General features: G+C 34.6%; 1 protein-coding gene across 3 annotated transcripts in view; it reads right to left on the bottom strand.

The window, feature by feature from the left end:
• Window positions 1–13,128, bottom strand: part of COL12A1 (collagen, type XII, alpha 1) — a 124,763-nt gene that overhangs the window by 21,984 nt on the left and 89,651 nt on the right. For all 3 annotated transcript variants that reach the window (XM_011965823.1, XM_011965824.1, XM_011965825.1), the window contains 8 exons: window positions 12,403–12,526; window positions 12,096–12,239; window positions 10,442–10,606; window positions 9,069–9,107; window positions 8,834–8,972; window positions 6,649–6,791; window positions 6,255–6,364; window positions 2,122–2,271 (listed from right to left, as the gene is read on the bottom strand). In XM_011965823.1, the coding sequence (XP_011821213.1) occupies window positions 2,122–2,271; window positions 6,255–6,364; window positions 6,649–6,791; window positions 8,834–8,972; window positions 9,069–9,107; window positions 10,442–10,606; window positions 12,096–12,239; window positions 12,403–12,526 (1,014 nt within the window). The remainder of the gene's footprint in view (window positions 1–2,121; window positions 2,272–6,254; window positions 6,365–6,648; window positions 6,792–8,833; window positions 8,973–9,068; window positions 9,108–10,441; window positions 10,607–12,095; window positions 12,240–12,402; window positions 12,527–13,128) is intronic.

The raw sequence follows: 13,128 nt of genomic DNA on the forward strand, positions 1-13,128 counted from the left end.
TTTTTTTTTGAGACAGAGTCCCACTCTATTACCCAGGCTGGAGTACAGTGGTGGGATCCTGGCTCACTGCAACATCTGCCTCCCAGGCTCAAATGCTTTTCGCACCTCAGCCTCCTGAGTAGCTGGGATTACAGGTGTGCACCACCATGCCCAGCTAATTTTTTTGTATTTTTTAATAGAGGCGGGGTTTTACCATGTTGGCCAGGCTTGTCTTGAATTGCCAGACTCAAGTGATCCCCCCAAAGTGCTAGGACTACAGGCGTGAGTCATGGTGCCCAGTCTTGTGTTATTTTTTAAGAGAATATTAATTTCTATAATTAAATGAATTTCAAGCCTACACACATTTAAATCAAATTTGTTTTTTGTTTTTTGTTTTGTTTTGTTTTGTTTTGAGGTGGAGTCTCACTGTTGCCCAGGTTGGAGTACAGTGGTGTGATCTTGGCTCACTGCAACCTCTGCCTCCTGGGTTCAAGAGATTCTCCTGCCTCAGCCTCCCAATTAGCTGGCATTACATATACCTCCCACCACCACGCCTGGCTAATTTTTGTTTATTTAGTAGAGATGGGGTCTTACCATGTTGGCCAAGCTAGTCTCAAACTCCTGACCTCAAATGATCCACCCGCCTCGGCCTCCCAAAGTGCTGGGACTACAGGCATGAGCCACCACGCCCAGCCTAAATCAAGCTTTAAGAGCCCACCCTTATAGAAAAGTAACATTAAAGTAAATTAAAGAAACAATTCTTCACTTATTCTACAATTGATGCTCTTCTTTTTAGAAATTATTACCAAGGGGTTGACCAATAACTTTTCTGATATCCTCAACTATTTCAAGATAGCATATATCTTATATCTTTCTATAGTTGAAAAATAAACTACTTTTGATAAAAAGTAAAAAGTTGTTTAGACAATGTTATTCTTTTAAAAACATGATGTAATTGTTATACTTAAATGTCAGATTCAATATTCAACAGAAGGTTTGGATTTTAATCAAAATTATATTACATTTGAACTAATTGTTTCTATATTGTGGAATAAAAATTTTCCTTTTGAATCTAGAAGAAAATCCTGTCCATGAAAGAAAGCTAAATTAAATAAATAAAGCCATTTTAAAAATAATAATTATAGAAGCCAAACAGGTTAGTTTTGCTTTTAGGACAATAGGTCTATTGACTGACATTGATTGATTGATTGATTGATTGATTGATTGATTGAGACAGGGTCTCGGTCTGTCACCCAGGCTGGAGTGTAGTGATGCCATCATAGTTCTCTGTAGCTGCAAATTCCTGGGCTCTAGCAATCTTCCCACCTCAGCCTCCCAAGTTGCTAGGAATACAGGCACATGCCACCACATTCAGCTGATTTTTTTTTCCTTTTTATAGAGACAGGGTCTCACTATGTTGCCTAGGCTAATCTTGAACTCCTGGCCTTAAGTGATTCTCCTTCCTTGGCCTCTGAAAATGCTGGGATTATAGGCATGAGCAATGGTGCCTGGTTTTGAATGACATTTAATATAAATTTAATTAGCTTGGTATGATGACAACTTTAGATTTAAATTTTCCCTACTAGATAGCATTGTAAATGGGGTTGTCACACTCTGCCTCAAACCTGAGATGGTGAAAGTTGTGAGTAATGGGGTCAGCTGGCTGCCCTACTCCACTGATCCTTTTGAGACAGACAGCCGAATGGCTCCTCTGTGAGCAAATGCGGGCTCTGGTGAAAGTTGCAACTAGTGTCCCCAAATGCTTAATATCCTGACTGCACAAATCTTTATTAACAATTATTGCTGAAGAACAAAATAGGAATGATTTTCTATTTCACTGGGTATGCTGGCAACTCTTTGTGTGGTATTCTCCAATTTGATCCTGTTTCAAGATGACTGCATGGTGTTTCCTGGTGCCTTGACATCTTATTTTGTTTCTAGTAAGTAGTTAAAGCACATTATTATGTTCTGTGGACATATTTTCTCAATGTACTTCTTCCAATGTTTTGATCTGACCAAGAAATTTGACAACTTAAAACTCACTGAGAAAAACAGAATAAAATAAAACTCATGGAGTTGTTTAGAAAATGCCATTTCAATCTCAACACAAGGTACCAAGAAAAGTAAAAATGTGTTACTCACTGCGGCTGATTTCCTTTCCCCTTTAAGGAGTTTTCCAAGAATTTCATAACCATCAGTTGTTATATTTCCAGCTTCCTTGATGTCTTTTTCTATAATTTCATAGCAGTCAATGTAAATCTTAACACTTTTTGGGGTCACCACAATATGAACCTAAAAAGATAATTTGTTTCCATTATAAAATTTCTACACTAAAAAATTAGCTGACTCTGCATAGTTCAGATCAGATTTTTTTTTAAGTTTTTTAAGCTATTTTCATCCTAATTCAAAAGTCTTACTCTAAAAATCCAAGAACAGTTGGCAATGTCAATGAAATTATTCACTGATAATATGAAACTAGACAAGCCACTTAACCTCTGGTCTCAGTTTCCTACATGCACATATACATGCATAATTTCTTGTTTTCTTATTATCTACTCTTACTGAGATGACCAGAGAGGATGTAGTAGATGAAATGACTTTGTAAGCTATAAAGAGCTATTCAAATAGAGGTTAATAAATCATGTATATATTATTATATTCACTACAAGGAAATTTCAGATGTCTTCCACTAATTTTGCTAAATTCATCTTTCAGTTTGTTGTTCCCCAATCTCAGGCAGAAATAATCTGCATACCATACAGATATCTCATACAGTAAAGAAGTAGCACATGTCTTCTATAGGGATGCAACTCTGGACATCAACAGAATTAAGGATTCAATTTCCTTTTAAGGAAAGAAGTTTATATTGATTTATTTTTCGTTTGCTACTGAAGACACACAGAATGTTAAAAACTCTATTAGTATAATTAACAAAATGTTTGTATTTCAACAATGTAAAGAATGGTCCTGGGTAATCCCTGTCTGTATAGTTATGCTCAGAGTTTCTACTTATCACAGCACAAATACTCAAGTAAGCCCTTGATGATGACTTTGAAAAGTTTGGCAGCAAATTAAAAGGAACAGAAATTCCCTTAAATGTTCTCAGTCGATAAGCATAAGAATAATTTCTAAAGTATTTTTTAAACTAAATATTTTTCCCACATGGAATCAGCACCAAAACATAAGTTTACTGCATCTGTGATAAATATAAATTACATATTGCTTTTATATAAAAGTAATACATAGGTTACTAAAAATAAAGTTTAAATGCCCCCAGGACAATCAACTAATACTGAACTCAAGAAGAACACTATACTAGGATATTTTTTTATCTAATAAGAACTAAAACTTTTTGGCTCATATATGAACAACCACAGATGCAAACATTGAAAAGGCATGTGAAAAACCGCAATATCCAGAAAAATTATTTCAACATTTTTAATTCATGACAAAATTATTTCAGTAACACTCATTGAATGCTAGCCATAGAGAAACACATTCTAGAAGTACATTTTGCTATAATTTATTCAGTGTGTTTTACTGCAGTTTAAACGCATTTCAGATTTGGCCCTTTACCTGTAGATCATTGTGCCAAGTATGTAGAGTAACCAACCTATTTCCTAAATGATGTGTTGTTGATCCCAGACCAGTAGAAAAAAATAGGGAGCCTCTTGTCACTCGTCTCCCTTTCCAGACTCTGCCATTCTAGTTTTCTTTCTTATTATAAATGTCTCACGTGAATCCATGTCATCTTTTAACCATAGAAGGGAGACACAACAAAAGCTTTTCAAGAGAATCCCCAAGAAGGGATAACTGTCCGTCATTCCTTAATTAAACTATTTTAGTTGATCCTTCTCCTCAAAAGTCCCTCTCCCCGTCACTGTCACTGATTTCCTGTTCTTGAAATATTGCTCATTCTCATCCCAGGTTTGAAAAACTTCAATTCAGGAATTAGATGGAAAGTGAAAGAAGAGTGGTTGAATCCTTGGCTCGGAAAAAAAATGTGAACAGCTGAGAGTGACTGAAGGTGGTACTTGAATTGATGGGATAAATGAGAGTGAGCCAATGGGGTGGGGGTATTTTATACTTGGCAATTTGCAAGATGCTAGATCTTAGATTAAATTGGTTCGGCACATACACACACACACAATGGTAACTGTAGAGGTAATAGATATGTTAATTAGCTTGATTGTGGAGATTATTTCACAATGTGTGTGTATATCAGAACACCTCATTGTACACCTTAAGTATACGCAATTTTTCTATATGACATCTCAATAAAGCTGTTTTAAAAGAAAGAATGGGTTTAAGGAATGGAGGACAAAAGAGAGCACAGTGGGAAAAAAGGAGAAACTAAAAGAGAGATTATTAAAATAAAAAACAAAGAAGAAGGTAGACAGTTTGGAAAGAAAAGGCAGAGCTTTTGAGGAGAAAAAAATAGGCATTATATAAAACCCAAGAATGCAAATATCTTTCTTGGGGAGGCAAATGGTATAAAGAAGAGAATGTCAAAAAAAATTGTCTTGATTTGTAATCATTAATGACTATCAATACAGACCTCTAAAAAATATTGCCTTTTAAAAAATTCAGATAAAATGAAGCATTCCATGACAGTTGGAAATTTTAAAATAACAGTTACCAAATGGTTATCAGTGGTTTAGCAGATGATCAGATTCTCAATATCTTCAGTGGTTATGAAAGGAAAAATAAAAATAGTCCTTTTTAGCAAGTTACTCAAATGTAAGTTTCACTGAGCCAAAAAAGTTCATAAGAACTTTGCCAGATTCAACATCTAAGATCAGATAAGGATCAGTTGAAGCCAGTAACACTTGCCAAACTAGAATTTGCTTTTCGGATGAGGCATTTATTTTACTTCACTTCACTATGGAGGTCTGTAAACCTTTAAGCAGATATACCATTGTACTCAGAGATTTTTGTTTTTCCTTTTTTTTTTCTTTTTTTTTGGTATCACTAATATGTACATTGAAGCTTCCTTGAGCTTGATGAAGACAGTCCTTTAGCATCCTTATCAAAAATCTGATTAATGAATAAGAACAACAATCTGGAAAGAAAGCAAGATTCCTCAGGAGTAGAAACAGTAAGAAATACTGCTAAATCTACTCAGGTAGAAGAAATTTCTTCAATTTTCACTTGAGAATCAGCTTGAACTGGAAACATCTGTCTTTTATGTATAAAGGCTAATCTTTCTACATGCCACACTGAAGAAATTTTAAAGCATTTGTGCAACAACTGGTATTCCTGCTAACATAATCCAATGGATGAAAAAATACCATTAAAAAGTGAATTCCTACACATAAAGGGGAAAAACACATACTGTGGCCTATCAGAGGGTGTCAGGTGAAAGGAAGGAGAGGATCAGAAAAAATAACTAATGGGTACTATGCTTAATACCTGGGTACAAAATAAGCTGTAGGATAAACCCCCATGACTCATGTTTACCCATGTAACAAACCTGCACATCTTGCACACATATCCCTGAACTTAAAACAGAAGTTTTTTTAAAAAGTCCATTCCTAACCTCCATTCCTAACCTAGATCATTCTTTTTATTTCTAACGCTTCCAACTTCAGTATTTTCTAAGTAAGAAGTGCTTATTTGTCAATGAATTGTCCTTCAGAAACCTGAAAAAAAAGATTCTACTATCTGCTGGATGTTGACATACAGAAAATTGATTAAGATAATCAAGAACAGACAATCCCTAGAATGCATCTTAGAACTTTTAATAAGATTTTCTAGAGAATTATGTTTTTAAAGAATGTGTGTTCACATAAAAATTAATATCATAAACATCTTAATTATTTTGGTAGATACTGATAGCTTTTGGATTGATAAAAATAATTATTATGCATTTCACTGGCATGTTTGTACTTTTCAACAAAAAGTAAGCAGAAGAAATATTATCAATTAAAAGATCCACTAAAATTAAGCTTTGCAGACTAAATGACACAAAGATTCATAACAAAATGGTAACCAGAAAAGTAGGTGAATAATATTATATATACTATATGATTCAAATTTTAAAAAGAAATAAGCATTAAAAATATATCAAAATGTTAGTAGTTATCTCTTGATTAGTATATTGTTTTATTTTAAATATTATTTGAATTAACCAAATTCTCTAAAATACAATTTTTTTAAGATTTTATTTTTAAAAGACATAGTTATAATTCTACCAATTTAACATGACATTTTAATAAATAATAAATTTGTGTTATATTTTTTCTAGAAATAAGACTCAAATAATCTGTTTTTACCTTATGAAAACTTCCATAAAATAATGACTTTACTTCATCTGTGTCAAATGTAACAGTTTGTACCTCGCCTCTTATATCCTTGTTAAAGAATGATAACGTCTTGCTAGAAGCTGTAATCAACATAAAGTGTTATTAAATCACATGCATTGTATACTTTTTATTTAAAGTATTAGCAAATGATTCTTCGAGAGATTTCTTTAAAAATAAAATAATTTCAGTTGTGATAAAATGTAATTAGGATGTTTACTGATGTGTTATACTTGGAAAAGTTCAAACATAAAAGTATATATCAAATAAATATATATATAATATATATTCAGAAAGTTTTTTAAAAGAGAAAAGAAAAACATAATCAAAACTAAGTATGCATGCGCCTTAAGATAAAAATTCTTACGGTCTGCAATCACTCCAACTTGTGGTTTGTAGTCTCTGTCTGTGATTTGCCAAATTGCAAAAGGGTCACTGGGAGTTTCTGGGAGAAGTCTGAATAATAATATAATCGTGTATGAAGGAGGGAGTCCATTTGGGTGTAGGTCTCTGTTGGATAAAATGAAAGAAAAAGGAGAGGAAAGAAAAAAATGAAAGGAAGAAAGATTGATTGCTTTAACATCAAGAACAGATACTCTTTTAAATCTCTGCACCAGAATCTCATATGGGTAGTATTAGAGGCTATTTATAATAATCTGGCTCCTTCTGACTTCTCCTTAGAAGGAGAAAAATTTAGGAAGCACATCAAAAGAACAAGCACTAAAAATCCACTATGTAAATTGTAATCGATTATTTCTAAATTGATAAAGTCACAAAAGTCTGGGAAATTACAAAATAGTCTTTTATCCTACTAGTAATAACTAATTTTTTGAGACACAGAGTATTACAAAATTATATGATAATTTTAGAATGATAAACATTATGACTACGGATATCATTTGAAGAGAATGAATCTTCCTAAATATACTTAATTTCAAATGTCAGCTGTATGAGATCATAAAAATGGCTTAAGGTTTTAATTTCTCTCTCCCTCCCTGTCAGTAATAGTTTTTACACTTCCAAATTTCTCCCCTGAAATCAAATAAATCACCCCCAGAGCTCATATATTCCCAAAAACAAAATCCATTTTAAATGTGAAGGCCATATACATGTGCAAACATTTAGTGATGATAAAAGGATGTGAATTAATTGAAAGGAAATGTTTCTTGGCTCTAAGCTGTAAGGCAAAACAAAAAACAAAAAATTGGTCCCATGTGTCCCTCCAGACTTTAGTCAATCATTGTTCTGGGGGAATCTTTGAAGCAGAATTAATGGTTTTCTATCTGAGACCATTTAATAACACTTTCTCCCTGAAGGTAAGAAAAAGAACCAGATAATAAACTCATAGAAAAGAAGCTATTCTTCCATGAATTTTGATAGAGGACACAGAGCTTTCATGTCCTAATACCACACCACTAATGCCATCTTGCTTTTAAAACATATGCTCTGGGTAAGCTGACATGATGTCTTTTATATGTTCAAGAACTATCTTTATAATATTCCATGTTACAAATAATATTTTCTCCACATCAACTCATCTCTCACCTAGCCCATTTTTCTCCTTCCTTAGTTAATTAGTGCTTGTGAAAAAATTATGTAATTGTATTTATGTTTCTTTCCTTTCAGTCAAAAGTTCTGATGCTTGAGAAAACAATAGGCTGTCATAAGTTAAAATGTAGAAATCATATGTTGAGCTGACTGGAAGAGTTAAACACCGGGTATCATGGTTCACTGAAAAACCTAGAACTCCGAGCCAACATGGTTAACCATTAAGGAGTTAGAGACTTACAATGTGGTCAAACTACAACAATATGATCTGTGCCTCTTAAAGTAAATTAGCTTTGGTTTTAGTCTGAATTTTCCATCAGCTTTCTCAGAGCATTTCATATTTCAGACATCATTTCTGACCCTGTCCTGAGCTTACAATACCTTTATTTCTCATTGTTCTTTTCTCTCCATAAATTGGCAAACACATTTTTCAACATAAAAAGTTTTCATTTTAATGAATAAGAAATACAGATTTCAGTTATCATACTCAGGTGCAAACATTCATGAAGTAAAATAACACCTACAGCTACACAACAGATTGCTAGAGCATCAGCCAATAAAAACTAAATGCCAACTGTCTGATCATGGACGAGAAAAACTACCTTTCATTTTCTAGAGGTCTGAAACACTAAAAAGAATGTTTGCTCTCATTCTGCACTTATTCCATCCAGTCCTCTGCACCACAGGGAGAGATGTTCAAAATATTAAGTTGCCTTCCTGTTTTAACAGCTTTTCTAGCCTTAAATTCAAAAGGGTCAGTAATATGTTACCAGCATGAGCTTCTTGGATCTGGGAATAACGAGGCCTGAGTCTTAGTCTCCTGTGTGCAAACAACTATGTAACCTGGAAACAATTAACCCAACTGTATTTAAGAAAACCAATCAGGGTCATCCATAAGCAGTCTTCCGACAATTCTAAAGTTCCAGGATTCTGGGAAGTCAGCAAATATTCCAAGAACTTTCTGCAGGTCTTAAGAAAGGAGAACCTCCTGTTGTCACACTTACGCTGTAGGCTGATTCACAAATGCATTCTTCTGAATCCTGTAAGCTGAGTAGCTGGGGAAAGACCCTGACTCCAAAGATACTCCTTGTACAGAAGCAAAATTCTTTTCTGTCAGGTTGTACGCTTCAAGCATCTTAAAACCTTTACATCAAAAAAGAAAATATTAAATGAAGTACATTTTAATTATTTTATTGCTTAAATCTGGAAATTAATTAGCCCAAAAGTATAAATGCTTACCTGGTGAGGTGTAGCCATCCAAATAAATGAGAGGACAACCTGCAATGTACAGTGTTCTTTAAGTATGATTCACCAACACGATGCACAAATTATATATGCACAGAAAGTAGCAATGAACATATTTCAAGTAATAAATGACATTGTCCATTTACTAAAATAACTTCTATATTTAATCCTTTATATATTATTTCTTGTACACTTCCTATGTGTAGGAGAAATTATACTATTAACCAGTGTAACACATATTTCCCTAACATTCTCTAATCCAATTGGAATTTTATAGTACTCTTAAAAATAATAAAATAGAATTAAAGGAGGAATTTTTCACATTTTTCAATAGATTTAAAGAACTTCCCTCCCAGGGAATTTTAGATTTCTGCAAAGGTAGGAGGAGCTTGTCCATCCCCAACCCTTTCTCTGCCAAGTCTCCAAGCCTCACCCTGGCTACCAAACACCATGTAACAGTAACAAGTGTGCAGTAGTTTTTGCTCTGGACCCCTCAGAGCTGAGGGTACCAGATGGCTGCATCCAGGACCACTTGGAACAGAAGAGAAACCACTCAAGCCCCCTACTCACTTTCACCAGCGCAGCTGCGCTCCGAACTTCAGCATAAATTTTCATAGTAAACCAAGAAAGTTTGTTTAACCAGTTCTGTTTTTAATAGAATGTTTAATGGAGAGGATTATTATATTTGTAAAGCATAGCCCTGTCTAGGATCAGGGGTCTGAACTAGCCACAGACCCCTGATCAATTATGTAGGATAAATTGCCTCCTGGTATTATGAAAGATTAATTGCCTCCATAACCTATACACCAAGAATTGGTGTTAATGGATGATGATAATACATTGACTCAAATAATCAATCTTTGGTTCTTCACTATAGTTCAAAAGCTGAACTTGAAAATACAAACCCAAACAAACAAATGGGAATCCACTAAATTTCTGAGGAACCATTTTTTTTTCATTGCTCTCTTGAAGCATGGATGTTGACAAAACAAATACCAATTGATTACTAATGGGGAAAACCTTCATCTCACAGAAATGCCCTATGTATGCAATTTGAGGCTGAGATTAATTTAACCAAATGTCATAGGCATTAGGGTGGTGGGAAAAGGATATAGTAAAACACTTTTCCATACAAGGAAATTACATATTCCATACAAGGAAATTACATATTCAAGGCTAAAAATGAACTTCTGACAAGCACACATTTAGCATGATCGCAATAGGAACAGTGATTCATCAGGTTCTCAAGTGATTTCCCAGGATCTATTTATGCACAGACTTGATCCTACAAATGATATAGAATTGTCTACTAAGTAATTATTTTTCAGAATAAGTGAGGTTATAGATCCATGTTGACTGTGACTTACTTGAAGTGGCAGTTTCACAAACAAATGTAATAAGATTGTCTTCGATCTTCTCAAAAGATTCAAAGTCGTCCACAATGAACACATGCCGTTCACTTGGTTTGCTGGCAATGTTGGCAAGCTCGTTGTAGTCGACATCAGCCACACCAACTACAAAGACACTGAACCCTGCAAAGTAGAATTTATAGAATGAATCACATATCTCTTTTTCTGTCCTTGTTGTTAGAACAATGCAAAAAAATTCTTATCAGAAATGATGCTGTATTTTCTTACTGTACGCAAGTCCTTTTATTTGACATGAACTCTCTTTAATAAATACGTACTTTTTCCAGGTCTTTCTATTTTCTGGCTTAAATAATTCATTTAATTTGATTTCCTAAGATAAAATCCCAACAATTTAAATATGAAGATTTTAATAGCAGAAAGACTTCATGTAGTGCACACTGCCTTCCACAGATCCACAGTCCTGATACACACATGAGTTCTGCAGCCATTAATATTTTAAGCTTATGTGACTCAGAAGTTAAGAATGGACTCATTTTAAAATCTGGGTTCTTGAAACTGATTTTCTCAGGAAACTCAGGCTCAAAGGCAGAACTTTGGCCATGTTGAAAATGGAATCTACAACTCTCACTGGCAACAAACAGGCTATGACAAATAAGCAAATTTAGGCGGTGACAAATAAGCACATTTTTCACTCCGAAAGCTAAATTTGACATCGGGGGAAAAAAAGCTATATAAGGAATTAGAAATATATTTAGATATAAATAAGTTAACATAAGAAGCAAATATTTATAAGCCCAAAATTAAATCTACCAGGAGTCACAAACATGCAGAAATCTGTGTAAAGTGTATAACACAATGGCAATACATTTTATAAAAGATCAGCAGGAACAACCTCTATTGAAAAAAGACAATATGACTTAGCACTAATCACAACTCATAATTTTAGCCAAAGAATCTTGCATGTACAGATGACAAGTTCCATGTAATTAAGTACTTTATAATTTACTACAACAAATTATGCATAAGATTCTCTCTAAAAATATATCCACCTCAGACCTTGCTTGGGACAGCAGTGCGTAGGGGGGCTGTTAATGCAAGTACTGGAAATATCTACTTTCACCTCTAATGATCTTAAATAACTAATCCAAAGGACAGTGTTACCAGGAGGCTCTCAGTATATTTGACTGCCAAGATCTATCCCAGTGATGACTCCCTAAGACCTGTATTCCTTGCAACATATCTTTTAGCAATCATTAAGTCTACATCTGCAAAGATATGCTAAAGCTAAAGGCTTCCTTTTTTCTCTCCTTGCACAGGAAGCAGTATCAAGATTCATTTCTGCTATGGCAGGAAGCCTGCTCTAGCATCATCTCATTATCATTGCTTTCTGTAGCCTTCCAGCCACTATGGGAAAATGTGGTTTGCCCCTTGTCGATCCTGAACCACATCTTATACAAAGAATACACCATATCATTTTGAGCAGTTGCAAACCATTCCATAATTAAATGTAAATCAGCATTACAAAAGTATACAGTGCAGAGTGAAACAGAAACAATAAAGTAACATCAGCAAATTTAGTCTTTTGCAATCATTTGTGGACATTTAAAAATGTTAAAATTGCAAGTGCAATCAAATTTATGTATGTGCTTGCCTGACTGCTGGATGACCAAAGCCACCTTCTTGACTTCATCCTGGGACCGACCATCTGTGACCACAACCAACACCTTAGGGACATTCTTCCTCATGCCACTCTCCCAAGTCAAGATTTTCTCCTTGATAAATGTGAGGGCCTTGCCTACAGAATGAGGCGTGGAACATTTTAGTGTCAACTCAGTGAAAACTACCCCAATGCCATTAGTCACATCCAACTGATAAGAATCTAGACATTAGCGTGAGATAATACACTCAGTTCTGCCACTACAAATGCTTGGAGAGTAAAGGTCTACATATACACGTACCTGTTCTTGTGTTTCCTCCTCTGTACCTAATATTCTGGAGGGCCCCAAGGGCTAGGGCCTTGTCATTGTATGTGTTCAGCTTGAACTCAGACTTGACCTCATCGCTGTATTGCACAAATGAAACCTGAAGGAAAATGTGGTTTAGCAGTAAGCATAAGTCATCTCACTTTATATTTCAATCTTCAAATGATTCTCTAGCTGCAGAATAAAGCGAGGGGCGGGGGGTTGTAAAAAGTATCTCAGATCTGATAGAATATTGTAAGCTCTTTATAGCTAATATTATAACACCTACTGCACTTGTCTCATTAAATTCTTTATTTTTCAATCTTCAATGAAATTGTCATAACTGACGTTAATAATGAAAATATACTATATTCATGTTGTGCCTTTCTCTAGGACATAGACAGGGATGAATAAAGCTGGGGAGTGGTGAGGTCCCAGGATTAGACATGAGAACATACCATCTTGAATCCAAATGTTGGTTAAACAGTTGACTCAGCCCACTGCTGCTTCTCACTGACTATATCGGTTCTTTACGGCAATATAAAAATGTCACGTGTGTGATTGTAATCATCCCTCATCACAAACTCATCAAAAATGGGATTTAGTGGAAAAAGTACAGGCTTTGTACTCAGGATTCATTGGGTTCAAATTCTAGCTCTGGCATTTAATAGCTATGTGACAATGGATTTTTTTATCAGTAAAATGAGGATAACTATACTTACC

This window comes from Mandrillus leucophaeus, unplaced genomic scaffold, assembly GCF_000951045.1.
Source record: "Mandrillus leucophaeus isolate KB7577 unplaced genomic scaffold, Mleu.le_1.0 Scaffold738, whole genome shotgun sequence".
Lineage (NCBI taxonomy): Eukaryota > Metazoa > Chordata > Mammalia > Primates > Cercopithecidae > Mandrillus > Mandrillus leucophaeus.